At 39.1% G+C, this 26,947-nt stretch overlaps 2 protein-coding genes and 1 long non-coding RNA gene across 8 annotated transcripts in view; 1 reads left to right on the plus strand and 2 right to left on the minus strand.

The window, feature by feature from the left end:
• The window catches only part of LOC136433418 (fasciculation and elongation protein zeta-2-like), a 39,196-nt gene extending 14,844 nt beyond the window's left edge, over positions 1–24,352 (plus strand). For 2 of the 5 annotated variants that reach the window (XM_066425614.1, XM_066425611.1), the window contains exons 3-13: positions 3,300–3,326; positions 7,107–7,215; positions 7,947–8,096; positions 8,528–8,645; positions 10,764–10,838; positions 11,394–11,521; positions 11,969–12,094; positions 16,464–16,502; positions 17,872–17,947; positions 18,610–18,675; positions 21,845–24,352. In XM_066425614.1, the coding sequence (XP_066281711.1) occupies positions 3,300–3,326; positions 7,107–7,215; positions 7,947–8,096; positions 8,528–8,645; positions 10,764–10,838; positions 11,394–11,521; positions 11,969–12,094; positions 16,464–16,502; positions 17,872–17,947; positions 18,610–18,675; positions 21,845–21,885 (955 nt within the window). In that variant the 3' untranslated portion in view covers positions 21,886–24,352. Of the gene's footprint in view, positions 1–3,299; positions 3,327–7,106; positions 7,216–7,946; positions 8,097–8,527; positions 8,652–10,763; positions 10,839–11,393; positions 11,522–11,968; positions 12,095–16,463; positions 16,503–17,871; positions 17,948–18,609; positions 18,676–21,844 lie in introns of all 5 variants that reach the window. The other 3 variants (XM_066425613.1, XM_066425612.1, XM_066425615.1) reach the window with 3 other exon arrangements.
• LOC136433419 (uncharacterized) lies at positions 7,415–10,839 on the minus strand. The gene is made up of 2 exons (XR_010755630.1): positions 10,764–10,839; positions 7,415–8,645 (listed from the first exon to the last, which is right to left on the minus strand). It is a non-coding gene; the product is annotated as an uncharacterized lncRNA (long non-coding RNA).
• A 501-nt stretch (positions 24,353–24,853) lies between the features above and the next one.
• Positions 24,854–26,947, minus strand: part of LOC136433417 (xanthine dehydrogenase/oxidase-like) — a 79,692-nt gene continuing 77,598 nt past the window's right edge. Inside the window, exons 34-35 of one of the 2 annotated variants that reach the window (XM_066425609.1) lie at positions 26,660–26,827; positions 24,854–26,541 (exon numbers count right to left, since the gene is read on the minus strand). In XM_066425609.1, the coding sequence (XP_066281706.1) occupies positions 26,491–26,541; positions 26,660–26,827 (219 nt within the window). In that variant the 3' untranslated portion in view covers positions 24,854–26,490. The remainder of the gene's footprint in view (positions 26,542–26,659; positions 26,828–26,947) is intronic. The other variant, XM_066425610.1, reaches the window with a different exon arrangement.

Raw genomic sequence — 26,947 nt, forward strand, 5'->3', positions numbered from 1 at the left:
ATGTTCTCAAAAATATAATGAGAAACAGATGGCTGCCTGAAAATGATAAACTGTGGTATTTACAGTTTTGTTAAAAAAATGCAGTGTATAGTACTGATCGCCCATTCATATTTTTCTAGCATTCGTGACTTTGATGACCTTGTTTGTCTCCTCAGTAAATATCATGATAATAGAGTAGGTAGGGCGGACAGAGATGTATCCCTGCCAGGGGGATGGAAAGGTGATTTGTCATGAATGTTTCATGATGAGGACGACGCCATGCATTATTCATCCCAGCTCATGACGCAGGTTCACTGTTCCTGGAAGCCGTCACTTTTGAGTCAACATAACAGAGTATTCATGACCCCACTCTTGGGCATCTTAAGCTTGATATGAAGTATAACATTAACAAGGATCACACCCTATAAGTTATAAGAGATGTTGTGTACTTGAGACAGTTGTCTTTTTCAGAAAGTGTCCCAGAAATCCCATGAACATAAAACAGAAGGAAAAGGATGTAAGTTGATGCACTAGAACTTTACAAGGGCTTTGGTTTTCATACATTTAATTTAAATGGTACATATAGCAAAAATGATGGAAGGCTAAGACAGCATAATGTTTGGATAGAGATGTGGTGGGCCTATATACTAAAAGTGTGATACTGGAAAAAGGGTACGTCAAAGTTGAACACAGTTATATATTCGAAAACCTGCACTGTCAAGTACCACTAGAGGCCAGGAAGGCCAGCAAATACCATATTTATCTGTTGTTGTCTTTCTACAAAGAATACTATGATACCTGTTGTATACTATACAGTACTAAGAATACTATAATGGTACCTGAGGCATCTAAATTTAGTCACATGATTTGGAAAATTACCGAGCTCTAGTCCTGGGTATCAAACTAATGAATAATTTAGATGATTCAAGAATGTTTGCAGGATTGTTTATGACCTGGATTGTCCAGATATTCCATTCATATATTTCAAGACAACAGTTTGTGCCCCAGTCTCCCTGTCTCAATCTCCAATCCTTTAGCTTTGTATGTTTTTAGATATCAGCTATTTCTCTTGTTACAAGTACCTCCTTTTAAAGTTGCTGAAAAGTGTAGTTTAGTCACTCTATTAATGTCAGATGTCTTCTCTTTACGTTCGTCTGGTACCTACTAAGACAGACCCTGTAGGGTCAAATGAACCAGTGGAGAGGCTTTACTAATCTGGTTTCGTAGGTGTCTAAGTCTTGTTAAAACCAAATTATGTCAGAGTAACTAGATTGTGAGAATGGTGACAAAAATAATAAATAGTTTTTCTTCACCCTAATCAATTGACATATCAAATGTTTGAATGAATGTGACATTGAGTAGCAAATGGCTAGACATTCAAGATGTTGCAGTTCCAATGAAATATTAGATCTTTCAGAGAAAAATATGATACAATATTCCAAACACTTACCAATGTTACATGGCTCATATTTTACTAATGATGAAACTACGAGTTCATGTGATGCTTGTCTAACTTTCAACTTGTATTGTAATGTATATAGGTTGATACGCCAAACCAGTGAACAATTTACTGGGTTGTTTGAATGTATAGCAGTCTGTTGTACTCTGAGTTGGCTATGTCCCTAACTGTGACGTCATGTATTATTCATGATGTGTCTCTGGGGAATTGATGGCTCACTCCAAAATAAAATCAGACTGATGGTAGTGACCTTGGCAGGATGTTTGTCATGGTGGAACATAAAATAGACTATGCATATGATTTCGGGCATCACAAACTTTCTTTTGCACAGGATCATCAATCTGATGACATATTGTAGCTCTCCTATATCAGCTGACATGTCTTGTTGATATTTTGATCTAAGCAGATTAAATTCAGTCATTGATGAATATGACTTGCTGTTATGATGAACCTGCAACTACTTGAATATGTACATTGTATATGGGATGTAAAGGAAACTGTATAATATGACCACCTGGGGCCTGAGGGCTGAGACAGATGGCAGTGGTTTACAGCTTAGTGAACAGGTACAAGTAGCCCCAGGTACAGATTATGCCTCAGAGATTCATATGTCTAAAGCACCAGCTGGATATTATATTCCAGAAGACTAACCAGTGATCAATTTTTCCTGAACAACTGAGCCAGGTACATGTAACCTGTTAGGGTATACTCACAGATGTTTCAGCACCAGGGACTGCACAATACAGAGAGTCATTTTTAAATCATTAAAGCATTGTTATTTTGATAAGTTTTGATTATTTTGATATTGATTATATCGTTGAAAAAGTTCTACTGTCTTATAATTTTATAAAAACAAAAGATCTAAAGAAGCATTTTCATCTTTTTTGTTTCAGTATATTTGTAACAATGTATATGGTTTGTAACTATATACTTAGTATGCTATACGGATACTTCAAAATCAAAAGCCTCTGCCCTTCATGTGTATTTTCATCTGCAGTTCAAGGTTGTCTGCACTGAACATAGGTAGAGTGGAATGTTGTGTATCATGAATCTTTCAAGATGTCTTAAAATTTATTGGAATAGTAGTATTTCAGAGTATTGTGCTGTATATATACGTGTATATAGCTGACAAATCTTCTTACGGCGAGGCACTTTCAGGAAAGAGCTTGCACTTACCAACTTGGTGCATATGGAATCAATATTGCTGTTTACTGTATAAAGTGAAGACATATTGATTTTAAATATAAGAAGATACCTGATGCAGGTACCTGTGTCCCCAATAAAGAATTCCATTATGTTTTTGAATTATAGTATTAGTGACCTACAAATGTCTGTGTTCTTCCTAGTGAGATGTGGTGATGTCAGTACTAACAGTTACATTTTGACATTGTATGCTAAATGATTTCTGTGCATGCCAGTGATGTGAAATATGTCTATCTGATACAAGTTTATAATTCATGATCTTGCATGTATCTATTTTCTGTATTTTTTGTGAACTACTCATTGAAACGAAGTGTAGAAACACAATAAAAAAGTATTTTGTTGAAAGAGATTATGACCAAGAATGACATAAACTACATGACTTATCTAGTTGTGATTTGCAATGTTAACCAGGTAACAAACATACTGAGCTCAAAAAGCAGCTACATGTAGGTTGGTTATATAGTGCAAGTGAAGTCAGTCCAATGAAAGTTGAAAGAGTTAAAGAAGAACTTTCATTTTGGTATGTAGATGATATGCTAAGTTTATTGTAATCAATACTGACTAATGCTATATATGTGTCATGTACCCATACCTCCCCATCACTACATTTTCTCCATTATCAATGGACTTTTTTTCTGCACCACCTAATGCCTACCAGGATGAGCTCCTTTGGCGTCCATAACGTGTAAGTCATCTTCAGCTTTTTTTTCTTAGGCCATGCCTATGCTATTACTTGATTCTCAGACATTTTGAAATGTTACAGATAATGTGGGAAAAGTTTATGCCATACTTTTCTATGTTACAATTATTTGCTTTGCCACAGTCAACTGTATCTTGCCCACTTCAAATACCTTGCTTTAGATTTGTAAAGTTACAAGTGGATTGCATTCATGTAGTTGTGTCTGAGAACCAAGAAGTAAAGACATAAAAAGGCATCATACAATAGTGTCTTGTGACGTATTTGTTTCAGAAGAAACAAGAGGGTAGTTATGATAATGACTTTTCTAGTTGTACATGACATGTTTCACATCAGTTGTAGCTGTGTTATATCACTGTAACTGCATTGTAGAATCACACTTGACTTATGTCAGGTGTCACTCTTCCTCTAGCCACCCAAACCACCGGTACCATGGCAGCTCAGAAGCTTCTGTCCTGCATGGCCTTCCCCATGCCATCAGCTTCTTACCAATATGAAAATTCCAGTCACATGCTGCCAATTGTCAAAATGATAATACCACCCTGGCAGACAACAAAAATGCCTACAATGGGCCCTACATGTAGATGTATTTGAAGGATGCTGGGTTCAATTTTTTTATTGGACTCAAGTTGAGTCTAATAAGACGATTGAACCTGGATTTTATATTTTGGATACATTAAGTTTTGTATATCTTCTTAGATCAGTTCAACATCGATTGAACAATAAAACAAGCCCTCCATCATCTATTCTATAGGTCATCATACATAAGGAGAAAAATTGATATAATCTGAAAACAAGAAGCACCGTTGTCAGAAGAGCGTGGTGTTATACCTATAGCAAAAGAATGCAGGTGCAGTGCAGATAGATCTTGTACAGCCCAACCTATCCCATTGATTATTCTGACAGTGTTGCTGCAGAAAGTCTCTTAGCTTACAGATTGAAGTGATCAGTTTCCTGGAAGATGTACTCCAGAGGCAGGCTGAATATGCCTTAGTTTGCAGATGGCCAGGCTTTTATGATCTGAGGTCAGATTGTAGACCTGATGTGCAGTGAAGCATAGGAATACATGTAAGCTCATTGGTCAATAGCACTGGATCAGAGGCGAGCTGATCAGGCAGGCTACTACCAGATACAGTTTATACAAATCAGGGATTACATTGTCAAGTTCTGACATGCATCCCTGGTTTACAATCCCTAAAGGAGAATATTAGCATGATTGCTCTTTCTCTCTATTTGCTTTCAGGATCACACAATACTCATTTTGTAGTCATGATACCTGCTGTCATGAATGCACAATCTATTTCTAAAGTAATGTTGTGTACCCCTCCTGCGTTGTAGAAAAAGTAAAGCACATTTAATAAGCGTGGACAAGATCAATCCTTTATTGTTCCTGAAGGCTGCACGAATGAAGGTAGTGCCTTCTGCCCGATTGACGTGCTAAAATGGCTCCTCATATGTTACTTTCAGTCCTCTCCTCATCTTGTAAGGGTATTAAAGTTTGGATTTAGAATATTCCCAGGGGAATGCTCAGAAGGATTTTGGACGCATGAATCTAGGACTTGAAATGGACTGGTTCTGGATCACTGACTTAAGACTATTCAAATTGCTTTTGGCTGTTGCCAAAAGTATAAATGCCATAGAATGCCCACAATTGCTGTGTGACAATAGAAAGAACACCTAAGATGAAAGCATGTAGGCTGTGTGAATCAATGAAAGGCCTTTATAAAAGTATTGTTTCCCTTTTTCATTCAAAATCATGTGATACATTGTGCATCATGCACACTTTCCTTGCTCATGGTGCTGGCATTGGAAGTAGTTCTTAACCTAATAAAAGTCATATTTTGTTTTTGTCCTAAATGTTATTCAACAAGCTACTTTTGTTGCTTACTCTTTTCTTTCTTAGGAATTAAAAAGGTGGAATAAACTGAATGTACAAATGACTTGTGCAATATGACAGTAGAAGTTACTCACTGTGAGTGCTAAGGGTATGTTACAGTGTTAGAAATGTTGAGCTCATTAAGATGAAGGATTATGCATATTGATTTCACATTTGTCAGATTGACGTCGCATCCGTTTTTCTGTTTGTGTGCAGCAGATCAATAACTGCTATTGCAAAACAAATCAAATACCATCATCCTACTATAGGTGATGTGCATGAATAATGCATGTACTTGTCTATGGCTCTATTGTAGGGCCAGCGTAACTCGGAAAACAGGCGCCATAACTGACACCTTCCAAGTTGTATCAAATTCAGCTCTATAAACCAGTACTGCGGCAGAGATTCTTTAATGGTATGAGATGTGAAATGTAGGCAGTGAGCTTCTACATAAGGATATAATGAAAAACTCAATGAAGGTTCAGACGTGCCGTATGATTTATAGGAAAGGTCACAATGTCGAAGGACTCACGTGATGAAAGATTTATAGTTATGTGCTGATTATCTGAATTGGCATGTTCTCTAGAGTGTGAAGAAAGGAAGTTGATAGTATTAGATACACGAACATGCTTCTGTCAATAGTGCGTGACTTTAGGGAGCTTCTAATTATACACAAGCCAATGTGCACTTTCACATAGTGCAGTAATTATAAGATAACAACCAACCACAGAGTGAACCCAGTTTGATTACCTATGGTGGCCCCTGGTCTTCCAGTAGACATGTTAGATAGCACAATGGTGAAATTGCACTCCAATGCAACCATTTTACCATGTACGTTCATGCCTTTTTGAAAATATTTTTGTGGGAAATGGTTATAGCGGAACTAAAACACATTCGTTCAATTACAGTATATACTATGGTTGCCAAAGAACTAAATGTACAATCAGGCAACATGCATTGGCTGAAATGTTTATGGAGTGTAAAAACCCAAACTGCAGTTTCCGTGTCAGCCTTTTGCATCTGAATTGGGGAAGAGAAGGTCTTGTAGTGTTGGCAGTTATCATGGTATTGATATATTGATGTTTGCAGTAGTAGATTGTCCTAAATTGATCTGCTGACTGACACCCATCTAAAACAGCCATCTACAATTTACAAAGCATACAGGACTTGCTGGTTAATACATGAGGTTCTTGAACCAATCCAGTCCAGTCAATGTACTCTCATTTCCATCAACCCAGAGAATGGGACTCAATTCAGAAGAGATTTTCTGGTCAGCTGCCTCAAAAGAAAATGTTGTATTAAAAAAGAAGTTAAAGCTATGGATGATGGAACAAAATCAGCATACTGATGTTAATGGTTACTGACATCAGAAGACTTTTCTTTGCAATCTTAGTCAGGTCTGATGTATCTGTTTTGATGTGTACTTTGGTACTGTATCTGATTCTATCTGGGTTGGGACAGTATCTTTGCTTTAAAAAGGATTGCAGTCTTAGCAATCAGTCAGTTGAAATGATTTGTTTTGACAGCTGAAGGTCTGGTACATACTGACTAGGTGATAAAGCTTGTATAATCTCTATCAAAGGTATATCTGTGTTGCTGCTTTTCACCTCAATTTTGTCAGATGTCTAAAGAACGAGAAAGTACTGAACCCGTGAAGAGTATTGGCATGTATTGCTGCATGACTTCAGAAATGGAGGGCCAATGACTGGAAGATGTTAGGATGTCCTTATCCCTTAGAAGGGTCCATCAGCAGGGTCCTGGTTGGAGCTCTTGAAAGATAGCCGCTGGAGCTCCTGGACTCAAATCCATGTATAGGCTTGTCCATGAGTTCTTGTGAGAAAGGTTTTTATTGATGTGATTGATGGAGAGTCATGTTGTTATCCCTCCTACAGATTGTGGCAGGGTCTGACGGACAACTTTGCCAACGTGTTGCCGGTGGACTGGAACTCGTCCTACACAAGGCAGCTCTACAACAAAGCCTTGAATCTCAATGAACAAAAGGTAAGCTGAGAAACTACGCAAAAGGTCCAGTCCCTAAGTGTTCTTTCCTTTGTTAGCCTTTATATCTTTCGGTAACTTCTTCAGAACTTTCCACCAAAGTAGTAACTGTAAGTGAGGCAGTTTAACATGTTTGACAAGTTTTGCAGCCATAAGTTCAGCACCACAGACAGGACAGTAATAAGTGGCAAGGAGGCATCAGGAGTTTTAGTACATTTTATTGAAATGTTGCCAGTACAGTTTGACGTTCTTCAATTTTCACGGCTATTGAATTGGTACCGACACACGGTAGTACGGTAACACTGAAGTGCTGGATGTTTCAAGCAATAAAGATTTTAGAGAGGCGTTAACGACTCCCTGCTGATTGAATGAGATTGGATGTGCCTGTGCTAAATGACCCCTGACAGTTATCAGATTGACCTAGTTCTCTCATCTTTGTCATCACAAAGTTGCACCTGCAAACATCTTTCCAGGTCAGAGACACCATCTTAACAAGAAAATGGACTGTATTCAAAACACCTGTTTGAAATTGCTTTTCTATGCATGAGAAAATAGGCCCCAGGGACTGTCTGGTAATGCTTTAGTTTGGTCAGTTTCAGCCTGGATGATTTAATGTATTTTCTGACCACACAACCATTTATTGTGACCTCATTGGACTGTGGCAATTTGGTTTGATTGATAAGTTAGGATGTAAATTGTTCATTCTTATCTGATCAATGCGCTCTTTCCTACAGAGAGAGGAGCCAATGAACCTTGACCTTTCTGACGATGAGGAGCTGCGTGAGTCCTTTGATGCCCACTCCCTCATCATCTCCAGCCTCACACAGGAACCCATCTTCACTGCAGAGGAAGTCATCGAGGAGATTGATGAGATTATGGGAGAAGTAAGGACATAGTCTGTCTCTTGTGAAAAAGTAGTGGCTCACCATGACAGTACAAACATTTTATATCAATCTCCACAATGTTAAGACAGGTTAGTATGATGGATGTCACGGTAATGCTGAAGATTGGTATCTCCTTTTGCGATCCCACAGAGGAGCTCAATGTGGGTGCTGTTTACTGTAGTTGGCATGGACAGGTCTTACAAGCAGCTTGTAAAGGAAAACTTGATGGTTCATACTATTGTAGTCTGGCCTTTGTCTGGATGTAAGAAAAGGCAAAGAAAGTAACTCTTATCCCTTGACGTCTATGTCAGCAAAAACAAATAAAAGGTTTCCTATACAGACTAAACAAGAGTACTCAACTTGTGCTTTGCAATGGCCTTCAAAGTCAAACTGATGATAATGATGGAGCAATCTCCCTTTCTTTTCTGCAGACATCAATGGAGGAGGAGACCCCTGTTAGTGAGGACAGTCTGTCTGTGCTGTCCCAGGAGATGCTGGCACTCAGGGAGAGGTCCAACACTGTCACCAGCTACGATGAGAGTAAGGCTGCTGAAGGCAAGATCAGAGACACATTTACACCCATAAAACCATTAGCAGGGCTTTTCTTTTAGTAGTAGTTCTTTTGGCTGTTTGTTTATAGTGCTACACCTGTACCTTCACCTCTACCATGCATTTACTGCTTTTTAATACAGAACATAAAGCTTTGTAGAAGAGTTCTTCTTCTCTCTACTCTTTTATGAAGATTATTTACATTCTAATTACATGCTACATTGGTATGTGTTTTGTACAGAATTTACTATATTTTGAACATAAGTTTATCATGTTATTTCTTAGATATAGCAATGTATTTATTTTGTCACAGTACAGTCAGAGGTATTCAGAGCTCTATGTTATACCAATATTAGTACACATCTTCTGCTAGCATGTAAAAATTGCTGGTCATGGCTTCTGATGATGTTCATCCAATCTTTGATGGTCTTTATGTGAAACCTTAAGGACTTATGGATGTGATATGTCATGAATGGAACATAGAAAAAGTGATTGGTAACATGCAGCATACCGTATTTCTTCTAATAAAGGACGCACCCCAAATAAAGTGCGCACCCCCGATTTGGGCTTCACCGCAACCCCAATCACGCCAGCTGAGATACTTCACAGAAAAACCTTAATAAAGTGCGCATCCCCGATCTGCCGCCGTCGCTCGGCGCGTGTCTCCAAGATGTGACCACGCCCCGGTATTCGGCACGCTATGAAGTCCTGGTGTCTTTCTTAATCGTTCCATTTTCAAGGAATTTTCGGGAAAACATTACCATTATTTGGGGTCAACACTTAACCCTCTACTCCGCTCAATTTTGAGTAAAAAGTTTTGAAGTTTAAACGTCACGATGAGAACCTCGCGCCAGGATATCTGACAAACTTCCTTGATATTGAAGGACCAGACGACCATCCGCTTGATTTCTACCGGGCTAGTCAAAGACAAACGTGTAAAACGCATTTTGAGATAAAATAAAAGTTCGTCTCTCGGCATTTATGCCGCAAAATACAGCGTTGCATTGACAAATCTTTCATTTCGCCGATCGCCCGCCGCCATATTGTTTAAATTCTGCTGCCCCAAGATGCATTTCGCGTGTTACGTAATCCTCATCACATGATCGCATTACGCGTCTCTGATTGGGTGTTGCTGCAGCTAAAGGCGGGAGACGAAGTGCATCATGGGGCAGCAGAATCGCGATCCAAGTTTTTTCTTTGTCTGAAATGTTACACATGAAAACGCAATAAAAACGCGGTTTTATCGACTACATAGCAACATTATGGTGAAGAAAATGCAAAATCAAAAGATGTTTTCGGGAAAGCATACATTTATTTGCGGATTGATGGTGGCTTTTGCGTAATTTTAGCGATCAATGAACCCGGAAGTGTGCCGAAAGCGGCGTGGGTTTTCGCGTTTTATCCGTCAAAACAAAAACAAAACTCCCGCTGAAGCGAACTCTGGAACATTTCAGATTCTAGCTATTACGTTTTTGATAAATAATATCTACAGATACGCACGATGTGCCCATATTTGCAGCCGTGTGGGTGGTTAGGAAATTATTGACGTCGCAAGCGGCGTAGTACAAGCGGCGTGGGGTACGAAATTATGGCCGGCCCGACACACTGAAATAGTCGCGCGGTTGAAAACACCCAGCGTTATTTGGTGTCTCATAATTTGATATTTAATATCGCTAAATCAATTATTTTTATATCTAGAATACATTTTCAAAAATATACGTATGATGTAGCATCGTTATCTTGTAAACATAAGAACATGAATAAGAACAGAACATGCATAAATTATCGTTGCGTGTCGGCGAAGTGACGGGGCTAGCCTGCTGGGGTAATAATCGGTGACTTCCTGACTTACGTCGCGACTTTTCTCGAGAGAAAACCTAAATAAAGTGCGCACCCCGACTTTGGCTTTGACCTGAAGCCTCATCTTGAAGGTTGAAATGTCAAAAAAGTGCGTCCTTTATTAGAAGAAATACGGTATGTAATATCAGAAACAGCAAAGATGTATGTATGGAGCTCTGATCACCTCTGTTGTTCTGAAACTGATTTCTTATTCATAATAAGTTCTGTTGGTTTGGTTGTAATTTAATGATTAGTTTCTTCCACCTGACACGCTTGCACCTGTAGGACCTCCAGGTGAGCCTGCACTCCACTTCACACCTGCTCACTTCAGCCAATCACCTGCTGCTGCTAAGTGTATGCCGCCTCTTCTCAGCTTCTCATCCCTCGCTTTCCTCATAGAGCTTTGCTTTGTATTCATATTTAATCCACTCTGCATATGGTCTTATAATTTTGAACCACAAAACAAAACATGTACTGTACTGATGTGATAATAGCAATAAGAAACACGTGTGTTCCTCCCTGTCACTCATGACCACCAACTAAGGTTACATCAGGGTACTTGTGCACACATGTCTTAAACTAAAGTCATTTAAACTTTCTTAAATCTATTACATTCTTTGGGAAGATAGCAGTGATGTAGTCCATCCAGCAGGGACTATGTAAACATCATGGTAATGCCAGATATATCCCAAGGATCATTCCCTTCACTTTTGACTGCCCAAGCTACCCTTTGTAAGCAAATGTGTTAAACAGTCTGATAGTTGGACCTAGACAAAATTAAAGATGAATTTAGCCGAAATATTGTCTGTGAGCAAATAAAGCACCAAAGCTAAGGATTTTCCTTGCTGAAGTCCTTCAGAAATGAGCTGAAATGAAAGAAAGTTGAGAAACTTGCTGATGTTTGTGCAGGCCTGAAGAAGCTGCCTCTGCAGACTCTGAATGAGGTGCTGGAAGAGCTGGAGGCGACCATCAAGGAGTACTCCGAGATCCTGATCCAGCAGCTGGCCCTCAGGGATGAGCTTGTGTATGAGAAGGAGGTATGTTGATGGATGGTGGCTTTGGGAGAATGATATTTGTTACTATTAAAAGGGAAAAGGAACAATGTGGGAACACATGGAATCTTGATCTATCAGCCAGACTTTGGTAATGACCTAGTACTGTACATGGCAAGGATGTGGGGTTGGGGGACTTTTCCCTGATTTTCGTTTTCTCTCCAATAAGGAATTTAGAGAGACAACGTTCCAATTTCAGGTTTTCTCAGTGGTCTTTTTCAGGGAGTCACTGTCAGACATTAGCCAAATATCTTTCTGTGAGACCCATGCCAAATCTCAGCTTAGGAGAAAGCAATGGGAAAGGACCATTAATTGTGCGAATCTTCCTTGCCCTTGAATGCTTTGAACTTTCAGCTATATTTGATTGTTCTTCTAGGTGAAAATGAATGACAATGGACATGAAGCTGACAAATTACCCCTTTTGTGCCCCAGGTGAAGAACCAGTTCATCTCTGCCCTGGTGGCTGTGCAGAACAGACAGCGGGAACACAAGCAAAACAAGGACAACAAAAAGAAAAGGAAAAAAGTAAAGGGAGGCAATGGCACCGAACCTGGAACTGTAAGTCTCCTTGTAATAATGGTGTCAGTCCTACAGTTTATGTTCCATGACAGCTACACTTGACAAACAAGTGACATAGATGACATAGAGCTGTATGTAATCTGATAATGAGATTTAATAAATGGTTAACTTTTTCATTTGTGAAGTTTTTAGAATTTTTGCAGTGTGCAATGTTGATTGTTTTCCGCTTTACTCAGCAGGAAAAAGTCTGAAACATTGAAATCCTATTTATGGCTACATGGTTTGACCATCAACCCATTTGAGCTAACCATCCCTGCATAGTTATCACTGCCTGCAGGAAGATGCTTGTCTGGTGCACTTTCCTTTAGATCACAGGCAGGGGGTCTGTGCTGCTGCCATGTAATTTGACAAAGATGGATTTTTGCACAATTACAGACCACTGCTCCTGCAGAGATGCTTGGTCATTACCACTGAAAGGTCGGGAAAAGGCAGCTACAATCAGGGTGCAATAGAAAAGTGTGGAAGGTCACTATATGGGCAAAGTCTTGGGGTGCGAGGAAACTTCTTAGCTGAGCAGGGTTCATTTTGGTTGTGGAAAGTCAATGAGATTCATGGGAAACATGATTTCATCTTCTGGGGAAAATCACCATCACTACAAACGCAGAGCATATCTAAATTATATGAAGCGCTGGCTTTATTGAGATGAATTTTACATCTCAACCTCTCCTCGCTGAGGACTCATTGTGCACCAAGATTGTACTGGCTTCAGTAAGGTCATTGGGGAGAGGCTTAACATGACCACTGTTGACTGGGTTCTGAAATCATGCCTTGCTTTTTATTCCATGAATGCACAGTCATCACAGGAAAAAGGAAAACAGTGCCATCAGCTGGATTAGAATATAGGGTATGGTGGGTTGCTGAGATGTGCAGTTTGCAAAACTGCTTTATCATGATAATTTTGTGTGCATTTGTACACTTTCAATTGAAAGCTTTGGACCGAATCATCTAAACGCCTGCGTCTATTGGGAAAAAGTCAATATTCGGTGCCAGGAAGTTGAGCATCAGGACAAGAAGATTAATGCCCATGGTCTGGCTTGTGCCCAACACACAAATCTTTCCATCAGTGATGCAGCCTGTCCAATTCCCGGCAATGGAGCAACAATCACATTAAGTAGAGGAGCAACGGCAGCTCTCTCTGTGACTCTTCAGCTATCTGATGTTAGGCATTGATTCTACAATCCAGATGGTTTCTGAAATGATGCATGATATGGTATTGACACCACTGACATTTGGAGGTCATGTCAGGTTCAATCCCAGAGGTCTAAATTTCATGTAGATGAAATAGCAATGTACTACCTCATCACTGTAATAGTATATGTAGGTGGGAGCTGAAATGGGTTTATACATACTGCCTCTTTTTCAAGACACCAGGAAGTACTTTTCTTACTGTCTTACTGACATGGAATACTGGAAATATAAATTGATTTCACTTTACTCTAGTGCATTTGTCCCATTGAATAGTTAAAAAAAATACTTTTGTATATAAGAAGAGAACATAATTTCTATATATCATATTTTATTTGCGGTGACTGAAATTACAGTGCATCTGAGCATACAGACTTTTTGTATGTGTAATTTTAACGGGAGCATTTTCTTTCCTTGATGATCAGGTGTTGTGGGGAACAAGGGATGATTTATGTGAGCATACAAAATGCAATTTGTCAGGGATTTAGTAAAGTGGTCATCAATGCAGAGGTCAGGAATGCTGACCTTACAGCATGTGTGGTGGAATGAAGAATGGCTCAGCTAAGTTTGCTCTGACTGCCAATAGACAGATGTGCTTAGTATTTATATCCCTGAATCAAGTTGTTGAATAGAATATCTTTGGCTGGTTTGTTTCTAAATAGGATTATAAAGTACCGACTTATATGTAGTTTCTTTATATCACTAACTGCAAACAGCAACAGAAACATCCTTTTTTACTAAAAAATCCACTGTTCTTGTCTCTTGCATCATTGTAAACACTCTGAAGTACCTTGTCTAAGTCAATCACCACCTGTTTCTCTACTTCTTTATTATTCCCTCCTACTGAGATGGCTATTAGTGCATGTTGCAGTCTTTGTCTGGGCTCATGACTCCAAGTTTATTGAAACTGCCATTTAAAAACAAAATCCTAAAGATGATATCAAAAAAGGGACAAAAGCTAACTTAGTAACATTGTTGTATATCCTAAGCCTTTGGGGTTTTAAAAAACGTAGTGCCTAGTACTTGTGAAGTATTTTCAGGCATCTTCCTGAATGCTACTGTAACTGCTAATGGCAAGACGGCATGCATTAGTTGTGGTTATAATAAGATGGTAACTTCAGATTAGTGGCCTGAACATTAGGGTATCAGATTTGTGGGTATTTATGACACTTCATTGTCACATCAAATGCCAGTAGAACTCCCATGAGTGTGATCCTGACATGATTTTTAAGGTCATGCTTAGCCAGTAATTACTAATTGCCATGTCCCTGGTGCTGAATTTACAGTAGCGCACTACAGTGCAATGGAATCACATGAGCAGTCCCGATTTCAATTGTCATTGTATTATCATTCACAGCTTAAAGCTTTGCTGGTAGCGTGTTGCTCTCTTCTTTCTCTTTAGAGAGTACTTAAAATGTATTAGAAACCCAATTGAGCCAAAAAGGGAAAATCCTTCTCAGTCTATTGTAAGGTGTAACTGGTCCAGTTCTCTCAACACTTAGTCATGTCTGTTATCCCATCACAACATGGTGAAACCCAGAGGTAAACCTGAAAGGACATGGTTGATTTGACCATCTCTGGAAGCCATACTGGCTGAGATATGTAGACAGATAAGACAGGAACCCGAGGTTCATGGTTAGAGTACAGCATGTGACCCAGGAAATTGATGATGCAGGCTGAGAGATTCCCCAGCTCCCAGCCTGGCCGAGGAAATGGGTGGGCACTCCCAGGGACTGACTAACATCAATCAGCCCAGTCACATGCACTCCACCTGATTTGCATACTTGGGGAAGATTCATTGGTGCAGTGTGGTGGGACTGTTGATTTAATTTTTGAAATGGAAGAAAACTGATGTTGACAATTCATCTCATCAATCCTATCATAGAGGAAGTAAAAGTATCATATGTACATTTGTATCTGAATATTCAACAATCATGCAAACACAGTAGAAGCCTATTTGATCTCACTATTTGTCTGCTTTATTTGTAGCATGTTTTGTTGGAAATCGCACGTAACTGTACATAGGTTATCTTAAAGATTGAACTGTTGATTGGTGATAATGGAGTGTCAGAGGGTCACACTTTTCATCAGATTGGCTGATGGCAGCAAATCACAAGCAAGACAGAGTTGTGCACATTTACATTCCATCTACACACCCTGGACAAATGTGATTAGGTTCTTGCAGTTTGGCTGCTTCAGTGCTATATTGGAGTGTTATTAGTACAAATGCCCTGCTCTGTGGAGTAGATGGAGATGGGGTCAAAGATATGTCTTGGGACCAAAAAAGCTTTAGCGGTGGATTTGTCAGACAATTCTAGTTTAGTTGCCTGGACAGAAGACAATTCTAATCTCCTCAGTCTGACTCCAATATGTAGTCTGTTTCTGGCTGTGATTCTACCACAGTGGAAAATGAAAGCAACTGATCATATGTTTCAATTTCATATTTCATTTTTTTCCCAAGACTACATGTAGCACATATTCTGACCAGATTGTAAAGATTAGATAAAAATACCTTTTGTTTTAGGATATCTTGTTTGTATCTCAAATTGCATACTTTCTATACACAAGGGTTCTTTTGATTTAAGCACCAAGTCATTACAATACATTTGGGGAGAACATTACTTCTGAACATAGGTTAACCTGGTCAGCATGTGTGGAAGAGGGGTCAATCCTTCTTTATACTGATTTATCCCCACTGGACATCAGCATCAATGTAATCAAGCTAGTACTACTAGTAGTAGGTTCAGACATGTAGGCTGTTGGGCACTGCCTTTGGTAAGGCAGATGATGAAGGAAAGCCTCAAACATTTTATATTGATTGCATTTCCAAGAAAAGACATGCTTTCAGAACAACCTGGGGTTTTCAGTTTTTTTTTTCTTTTCATTTGATCTTGATTCCTGAACGTCGTGAACATATCAGAGTATGATAAGGTTTCCAGTTATGATGATTTCACTCATGTAGTGAAGATTTTCATGCATCACAAGCAAGGACGTTGTTTGGGCACGATGAAATTGAAACATCCTCCTTTGTCCTCTTGAGTACATAACTTTACAAAAAATTCAATAAGCATCTCATGCATCTCATTCCTTTTCTATTCCCACATATTGATTGCAAGTGATAAATGTCAAGATTCCACTAAAGTTTCTATTTTCTTGTTTCCAGCCTGAAATGTCAGTGCGAGAAATCCCTGCACTCTCACCTGTAGGTATTAACTTAGGTCACAAAACATGGTACAGGGATGTCTCCAGAGCCCATTCCTCAGCCTCTGGATGGGCTGATCTGGAGAGGGCAATCTCTAGGCAAAAATTGAGCAGGGCAACCTGTGTTGGAAAGTGAAATTGGAATTTCAGTAAAATTGCACTCCAGTTCTCCATCAAGTCCATCCGTTAAGCCCCTGTCACACAGTCATGGAGCTTGGGCCAAATTGGTTGATGGCCAGAAGGTTGGCGAATTTAAAAGTCGCCAGAGACTCGAGCGTATTTTAAGATCTGCCCTATCGCATTGGACCGGGCCTGCGAACGTCAGCTGATCTCTTAAAATTGAGTGATGATTGAGAAGAGGCCGGGTGTATTACTGCCAAAAATGTCACTTCGAGCTCCAAGATTCGTCGAACGATTGATTTTCCTGCTTTGTGACAGGGGCTTCAAAGACTTTCCCAGCCTGGGGACATCCCTGATGTAGAAGCTTGGTGGTGGGCACAACAGTTAACACGGCATTTGGTTCTTCTCTGTCTTCAGCACTCTTCCTAATTTCAAGCTTTTTCTTATATGTAGAAGTTACATCCAGGGACAGGGGAAGAAGGTTTTTCCAATCTTGCTGTGGAAAACTGGGCAAGGGAGTGATATCTGATACCTGTCTTTTTTACTACTGGTGTTATAAGGAAAAGAGAGTAGTTGCAGTGTCTTCTAATGACTGTAGTAGTAAATATGATGTAACAAGTAGAACATGCAGTTACCTCAGAGTCTGTATCTTGATATTATTTTGTTCCTGTTGCACTTTTTCTGCTGCTTGCTAGGTGATGCTGTGTCTTGTTGCAGCTTTCTTTTTACAGCCACTGTGTTGAGTTGAGGAAAACTACTAGATGTAGCTGCTTGGTCACGATGAACTCAGAACTTCTTAACATGTTGACAATGAACTCAGTGTTATTCCCTCTGTTCAGTGTATGTGGATATATGGAAGTTGACATTGGAAAATGTACAATGAATACATGCATGTTCAGAATGACACACTCGTCTTCTTGACATTGTAGGAAACAAGCATTCTGAAGTCCTAAAGCGATGTTTTAATATAGTTACTCCAAAATACATGTGTCATTGTTATTTATTAAACCATACCCATACATGTACATTGTAAAATAAGGAACTATGATCCAGAATGTTCAGAAGGAAATATGATGCAGTAACACTTATACATGCACAACATATAGAATGTCAACATTCTATGTGTATCATCTGCACAAAAAAGGTCACCATATAGTTTCATAGTACAAGCTTTAACTGTCTGATGTTCAATATTGATACCTATGTAAAGGTAAGCATTGACGACATACATTGTATTTTGTATATTGCAGTTTCTGTACACAGTTATTCCATACGAGAAGAAAAACTCCCCCATGTCAGCTGAGGATCTTCAAATACTTACTAAAAGTAAGTGAAATAAACTGACAGCTCTTTAAGTTAAAGCGAACTAGACATATTGATAAGATGCATAGGGGTGGCGCTCATCTCCGCTGGTAGTGATGACTCTCATCCAGATAATGAGTGATTAGCAGAGAAAGCAGTATGTACCATCTTTAAAGTCTTTGGTTTGACCCGGTCCACAGTGTACCATGTCCAGGGCAAACACTCTACCAACTACGCCATTGCACTGGCTTTCAGTTTACAAAATGTACAGAAATTAATGTAACTGGTGCATCAGCACATTGATCTGGTTGTTCTCCTGAGTCTTAGTGAGGGTGAAATATGACATAGTTGTGGTGCTGAAGTAGTCATGTGATGTACAGAACTGTATATGTTCAGATGGTCATCTACCAGCGTATATCCTAGGTCACGTTCATGACTGATGTGGTATGACGTATACCCTTGTGTTTAAAGTGACATTTATGAATGGTCGAATAAAACAAGCTTTTTCATGATGCACAACTATATTACGTCTGTAGACTTCTAATGTTCACCTTTCGTCTAGCAGATGCTTTCTGAAACATCTGTTTCCAAATCTTATCCGGCTGCTTGAGTAACTGTTTTTTGGCGTATCTGATTACCTGGATGTCTAACCTTCATCAACGTAACATTGGTCTTGTTTCCTCCAGTATTGGTGGCCATGTCTGAAGACAGCGACAAGGTTCCCAGTTTGTTAACTGACTACATTCTCAAGGGTGAGTTTTCCATATCGCCTGTATCTTAGTGAGCTCAGGGCTTGCTTTCTAATATGCTTGAAGTTTATTATTATCGCATAATGTTAAAAAGTGTAGCAGGGTTTGGAATTTTTAGATTTTATTTCTCGCATTAAAATTCATGTTTTATGCTACGTTGCATGAGTTTGAATTGCATGTGCATGACAGTTTGCATTTTTTTTTAAAGTCTTCTTTGGTATGATGTTGAAATTTATCTACCATTAATGGTTTGTTATTGCATTGTGATTTGATAGCTTGTTAAATTCACTGTTTTTGCCTTGGCATTTTTGGCTGATTTGATAGTGAGTTTGGAATGAAATAACCATTTTATGATGCATTCATTAACTCACAAAACATAACAACTACCAGCATCGCCTGGATCAACCAACACGTCATATCTCACCCATGATGTCACCGATCATGTAACTTTATTTGCCAGTCTTTGCTGAAATAAATAACACACACACAGGGTTTGCACAATCATGGAAATAGATGTCATAATGCAGCGTTCAAAAGTCTTGGTCATGATCAGGTGTTTCCTCCAAGGCCTAGAAAGGCTGAGGTCATGTACTGTCACTCTCCTCATAGGAAAAATGGTTGATTTTATAGCAAAGACATGAAAAGCTTAATGTGTGATTAGCAAAATTGTTTGTAAGAGCTGATTGTGCAAACCTTATGAGATTCAGATCAGGGTTTTGGCCAGGCCCACATTTGTCATACATGTAGTCGTCTCAATTTTCGCTGTGCATTCCGGCATGATTTGGTCTTGTTTTACTCTTTTCCATATCATATCATTACACACATTTTGTGAAGATGATGGAATTACCAGACTTAGATGAACATGAGCAGCAGAATTCTGTCAGTGACAGAATTACAGGCTGGAGCCCTGATTCAGAGAGTTAACAATTGTCACTGTAACCAAACGCTGTACTCATTCTGTTAACTTATTAAGTTCTAACCTCTCTAACATCATCCCAGGCCATCTAACAGGGGCAGGTTGGTGCAGGGTTATAGAGCTGCCACCAGTGTTCAATCTAGTTACTCATGGACCTTCATTTGTCACAATTTGATGCTTTTCTGATTTATATTGGATCAAACATGTGTATTCCAAGTGGATTATTTGATTGAAATTGAAAGCCACAAAGAAAAAAGTGTCTAGTAACATTCTGGCGTATTTTTACCCCAAAAATGAGAAATGTAAGGAAAGTTGAATGTCAAAATCAAACTTTTATAATTGTAACAAGTTAGAAACATGATAATTTAAAGAAATTTTAAATCTAACTAAATTTTTTTTTAAACCTAGCTCACTATTTTTACTTGACTAGGATTTAGACTTTAAGATTTAGAAAGATTTAGAAAAAAACTCAACATACCGTACAGTAGTATGTTCCTGTAGTGAGACTAAAAGTCCTCATGATGGTAGTTTTATATCCTCTGCCCATCCCCTCTGCTTTAACCCAGACCACCTCTAGTCTACTTCCCTGCCTGAACTAACAACATCCTCCCTCTCCTGCTCTGATGGAGTTCTTGCTCCTTAAACCCAGCTTGCATGTACAGGGGACCATTTCTGGGGTTTGCATAGGTTTTACGTACAGTCTACCACTTGCCTAATTTGGCAACCCATTCCAACCCATTTGGCAGCATTTACTTTATTTGACCCTTTGTTGCCTTATTTGGCAATCACTTGCCTTTTTTGGCAGGCAGTGCCATATATGGCAACCACTTGCCTTGTTTGGCAAAACATTTGCCTTATTTGGCAAAACACTTGCCTTATTAGGCAACCACCAGCCTCCTTTGGCAGGTGCCTGACTGACCTATTTCCATCTTATTTACACCATGCCTTCAGCCCTCTTCTGATGGAAAACTAAGTAACAATCAGCAACATGTGAGTGCCTTGTAGACTATATATGATGGTTTATAATGAAATACCCTCCCTGTAATAGCACCAACCTCAAATCACAAAGTCACTAATCTTACAGATAATCCCTCACCTGATTCAATTGTGGAAAATCTTTCTGCATGTCTATTTACTGATAATTAATCAATTATGGGATGTTAATCAATAATCATGACTAATTGTTGAGGCTGGGGGAAGCAGGCTGGAGGTTGTGTTAGAGAGCCATTACTTTGATAAACCACTATAGAGTAATTGCACAATGTTGTTTGCCATCTGGTTAGTCCATAGCTTTGCACGTCTAATCATTGTCTTGTTGCAAGAAGAATCATTGTCTTGTTGCAAGAAGCTGCGTGTTGTCTCGGGGTTTCATTGTTAAGGCTGAGACTGGGGAGATCACAAAGCTGACACACCCCTTATTATCACCCTTTATATCCCTGGCATATAGTGGCCAGCTTTTTAATTGCTTTCATCAGAAAGAAAACTTCCTTCTTTAATCTGCGGTTTGCTCTCTCCTGGACCTCAGCTTGACAATGAGACCCCTTTCGATTGAATGAAGCACATGAAACTTGCCGTTACTCTATATCAAAAGTAGTAAACGTGATCATGTAGTTGTTTAATCAACTGTTCTGTTTCACCGAAAGTAGATACCGATTATAAAGACTGTAGAAATAAAAGTTGTCATGATACTCCATGTATTGTGCAATAAGCGCTGTTTGTTGACAAATCAAAACACATTGACATGTACACTGCATGTGTTGCTAATTTGTATTTTAAACATAGAACTTATTCTTGTCTTGGATTTCGGAGTGGATGATCTGTACACTATTTCCAACAGAAAAATACCCTTTGCTGCTGATAAGACATAAAGATTGTAAGTCTCCAAGGTCAACTAAATCATGATAAGGCTGAGTGCTTGATTTTAAGAAAACATAATTATCCAAGATTTACTGTTTTTTTAACAATTATTGCTTTGTTATTCTTAATGAGCCTGTCTTGATTAAGTGCAAGTCATAGATGCATGCAAACATCACCCAAAGAAATTTTATATTATGACACAGATAACAAGAGTTGAATCATCATGGATCAGGTTATAAGAGCAACTGTTATCGAGTGACTGTCCCAAATCAAAAATGTTTAGTTTCTGTTTTGTACTATTGCTGTTCCAGGGATTGAACCTCCTCAAGTGATTGATGGATAAGATGGTAAAGTATGTATTTAACAGATTTACTGACTTGGGTTGTGTGTTGTTTGCAGTGTTGTGTCCATCACAAGACATGATGATGGTTCCAACATGAGACATGACCCTGCCTGTCACCCCACCTTCCAACCCCGCACCCTGAGAAGCCATTTGGAAGAGCTCCACCACAGTCAGAACTTTCTCAGGACCTGACTCATATTAACTGCTATGAGAGGAATGGAGTCATTGAAGACAACTGTGTTTGCTTGAAATATCAGATGTAACTTAGCAAGACCTAGTCCCACAAACTTTTCACAGGATACTGGTGTGGAGGAAAATGTTCTACAGCCTGCAGACACAGTTGCTGTTGAAATGTGGAAAATTGAAACTCATTTCAGTTGATTCTGGTCAGGTGATCAACACTATCAACAATTACTACAAGAATCTGCAGCATTGAAGAATTCAAATTTCTTCTCAATCAATCCAAATTTGATTAGAATAGGTAATTCCTTTTGCAAGGTCTCAGCTGATGCTTAGGCTGTTCCAGATGCCTTGATTAACTACGTGCAAATTGGACTCAGTTGTGTAAAACCTGAGAAAGCTACTCAGCTATTGCCAGTTGTATTAATGGGTATGTCCAAGTTTGGTCCTGTGAGCTTCTTGGGATGCTTGCAGCAGAGAAAGCAGACGGTCGCTATGAACTAGAAATATGTAGACAAATGTTGTAACCTCTTTATAAAGTAGGTAGAAGCTAGGCAGAGTCAAGACGTGGATGGCTTCACATCTTTGTCTTCTGAGTTAGACCAATTCTAAATTTTATACACCCCTGTACTGAGAGTGAGTCACTAATCATTAATCTGTCACAATGTTTCCAGAAACCGGTCATTCCATTTACAGTGCAGGGAGTTTTGGCTTTTGTTTAACCTAGAAAGACATCAATTTAGATGGAAGTGAGAAACGTATTGACTGCCATGCTCTTTTCTAACACTGGAGGAAACAAATGCTCATGTATAACCATGGTGTAATAATTCAAGTCTTCACAGTCAGGATGATTGTTGGCTCTGGACATTGTAGCATGTATGTGAAAGACTACAAAATATTCCTGCTTCTAGAAGCTCATGCATGAATCCCCTCCCTAGCAAGGTTATCTGTATAACTGGTGTGAAAGTTTGTATATGGAGAAATAAGTGCAAATGCAAAGGTATCGTACAGCAAGTCATTGATATGGATGTGACTGTCAAAAAGATGGTGCTACGGTAAATACCCTGGCCTGCCATCCTGTAGTTAGCTCACCTGTTTATTAATGTCAATCCTGCCATGTAAAAATGCTCTTCCAGTGATGTGGATACATGTTAGTGATAAAGAGATGTGAGGGTAAGGTAAAAGAAGGAGATGGCCATTGTAAAATGTAGTTCAACACGTGAGGCATCATTAACATCTTGTAGGAAGTCACCATGGTGGTTCTCAAAAGAGTTGATAGTTGGCGCTCATGTAATGTTCAAATGACTCAGGTTATATCGTTCCAGTATGTTACATCAACATCATCCAAGGGAATTGTTTAATCCACAATTCTGCCTATCACAACAGGATATTCTCACACAACATAGTCTCGCAAAAATACTGGAAAGAACACCAAACCTTGTGAGTGCCACTGAACAACTGTTGAGGGATCATAGAGGCACAAATATTCTGTAAGCACAGAACAAATTGGGAAGTCTATGAAGTACCCACTATCGGTGCAGCTTGTTCAGATGTATTATCTGAAACAGGTAATATAATGAGATTCTGTGCAGGAGTGGAGAAGTATCATGATGCAAAGGATTGCTGGTTTGGACAAAAATCAAAACATGGGCAGTAAGGGAAGTTGTTTAACATGTTAGAGGGCAGGTTAGATAGACTATCTTTGAAATGCTACTAGATTTAAGAAGAACATCTTTGTGTGCATGTAGATGGTAACTATCAGTGAAAACAAGCTTTCTGGGTAACAAAGTGCATTGGCTATTTAATGGTGTAAAGTTGTTTAGATTATTCTGCAATGCAAAGAAATTTTCCTTTTGTAAAAAAATGTACATTACTGTGATTATTTTGATTGCAAAATTTTATGTTTTGTACTTTTGTATTATTTATTCTTTTTAAGTGTTTGAACTGCCAAATTGTTGCAATGTTAGAATAAGTGAAATGAATTCTACATTAAATCTAGAGTTTTTTAAATTAGTAGTTTCCTTTATAAGGAAGTTTTGTGATCTTGGTTTTAAGTAACTCCTAATGGGCCAGATGTGACAAGAAGCACCACCATTCATAACTTTGTAATGTTGCAGGTTCATATTTCAGACTTATGTATATTTTGATGGTGCTTCTGTTTATGATATTGGTTGGATATGTGAACACGCAAGCATGGTTTTGGAATAATTAAGGCACAACTTCGACGGTCAGTAGACAAAAGGAACAGATTAGAGTGTACATACAGTTGTTGTGACAGCCAGGAACGAGTTGATAGGCATACCTGTAATGGTGAAGCCTTCGTAAGTTGCAAGACATTAACCATGATACACACATGCTGGGTAATAAATGGGCACTCTTCTACAGCTTGAGAGTCTGTCTTTTCTGATCTCAGCTTAAGTCCTTGTAGAAAATAGAATTTTGTTCCTTAGTTGTGTGCTCTTTGACATTCCGTTTATTGGTTGGTCCTCTGAACCACATCCATGGTACTTCCTGGTAATCGAGAAAGGTTTTCTTCTATGCTATAACACCCTCTCTCCCATTGTCTAAATATAGTTTCATATCTGATTTAAATAAATATTGCAATTTTAAAGGACCGCCCGTGGCGTTGACACCAGTGAAATTTGTGTGGCGGCGTAACTGCTTTAATTTATTCCAGTGAACTCCGTAGTTTAGATCCTCCCAGGACGAGGGTAGTCTGTTCCATTCTGGAGTGGAAAATTTTTGACGTCGTCTTCGAATGCAGCGTTATCAACGCTTTCCAGACAATGTTAAAAAATGATTGCTTGACAAGTCTGGTTGTGTTTAGCGGCGCAAAGTTGGCCAAACTGTTGGTGATAAATATACTATAAGTAGAGACATGGAGATAGTGTTTTGATTTTCTTGTATTCATACATGTACACTGAATTATTCACACCACTAGTGATTGACTGGGGAGTGGGAAATCAACATACAGTGTCAGTAATATTCAGAATAAGCAGAATAATGAGCAATTTCTCACTACAAAGATTTTTCCAATCAGAATCATAACTGCTTTTTAATATGCAATTTGAACTATGTCTATGCACGGTGCACAAAAAATACCTTAGTCTGTATAACGCAAACTCCAGCTATCCGGGGATTTCTGTCCCCTCCCCGCAGCAAGGCAGTTACAGGGCGGCAAGTCGTCACAGGAGGCTTGATTGAAATTAGGCTAAGGCTACCTTAGATTTCTAATCTAGAAATTCTTATCACTATTCTTTCAATACTTTCTTGGCATCGCAAAGATAAAATGGTGCAAGCATGACAAAGGAATACATACTCACTAATGATAATGATCACAGAACTACACATAAACCTAAGATATTCATATTTTGTCTCATACTAGTATATGTAAGAATCTGTGCACAGGCATTATCTATAACTCCTTTAAGCTACCATCACATGGGAGAAGAATATGTTAGCTTAGATGCCAGCCTTGTCCCCATTAGTCCACTCCACCTGATCGCTAGTTAACAAGGCTGACATCAAGGATAAGAATTTCTCGTATTTCTAAGTTGCTCATATATATGACTAAATATTTCATAATGTCAGACTATGTTTTACTCATAAATGAAATACATGTACTATATATATTATGGATTTATTTGCCTCTATGGTCTCATTCCTGTATTACTCCGAGAGGGTACCTTAAAGGAGTCAGTGCCCCAAAAAATGAACGGCTGCATGAATGTGTGTTTATATTGGTGGGAAATTCCCTTTGATCTCAAGCGTCAAACTGATGAAAGCCTGTTTGTAACGGAAGAAATTGACAGGTAAAGTTTGGGAGCCGCGCGCGAGGTCTGACGTCCACAGCCTGACATTGGCAGTAATGAGGCTGAGCGCTTTCAGCTGGGAAGTGCCTATTTTGGGGATGTAGCTAAGTGCAGTTTGTAATTGCCATAAAAAGGAATGGTATGCCAACTGGTAGTTGGCAATTTTTTCACATGATCTAGGCTAACTGCTCAACAGAGAATGAATGACATTGGTGCATTTCCTATAGCTTCATTATGAACGCGCCCATGTAAAACACGTTTTATAACATGTTAGCCTATGGGGCGAAAAAACTCATGAATGAGACCTTATATGGCCTTTATATTTGCCATATATCTCACTATGGAATATCAGAAAAGAACACCCTCCATTTCTAGTGCCACAGGCCACACAAGCTTGTTTGACACACTCTTCCTACATAGTTATCTTATGAAACTTGACATCCATCACCTTTTCCCAAAAGTTTATAAATTCAAACATAAGTTAAGTACAGAAATCGATGTACACTTGCAACTTAGCAACATGATGAGATTGTCACAACACACTGTCTGGTCAATGTTTTGATAGCAACTATAGAATCTGACAGATACGGCTCTTAAGCACAAAAACCTATTATAATATCCTGATTGTCCTTTGACAAAGATGCAAGGAGAAAGTTACTGCTGCCAGCCCATGGAAGCTCTTCTTCATCAGTGTCACAAATATGGCACCCCTAAAGCTTGATAGCCCAGGGTTTGAAGCTTCCTGGCTCAGCTGCAGGGAACTGCGAAAGAAACATAGAAGGACATTGTTAAGAAACAATGCAGCAGTGGATTTCAGTCTACTTTTCGCAGACCTTTGGTAGCAAGGCACAAGTTGTAAAAAGAAGAGTAATTCCCTACCTGGGCAGTAAACTGGTCCTCGCAGGCCATGCGGATACACTCAGCTGTTGCTGGGCTGTCCAGGCGGAATGTGCCCTTCAACCCTGCATCAGCCCTAGCAGAGTAAATGGCGTCTTTGATGGCGAAGAAGACAGAAGAAGCCAGGAAGAGTGGAGGCTCTCCAACAGCCTGGTGGTGGAGTAATATGAACAGGAGTTACTGATATTCATTGATGAAAAAAGACTGATCGCTTCAAACTGTCAGACTTCTGTAATTGTTAAACACAGCAATAGTTGAGGAAAGCCATAT

Source organism: Branchiostoma lanceolatum, chromosome 4, assembly GCF_035083965.1.
Source record: "Branchiostoma lanceolatum isolate klBraLanc5 chromosome 4, klBraLanc5.hap2, whole genome shotgun sequence".
In the NCBI taxonomy this organism is placed as follows: domain Eukaryota; kingdom Metazoa; phylum Chordata; class Leptocardii; order Amphioxiformes; family Branchiostomatidae; genus Branchiostoma; species Branchiostoma lanceolatum.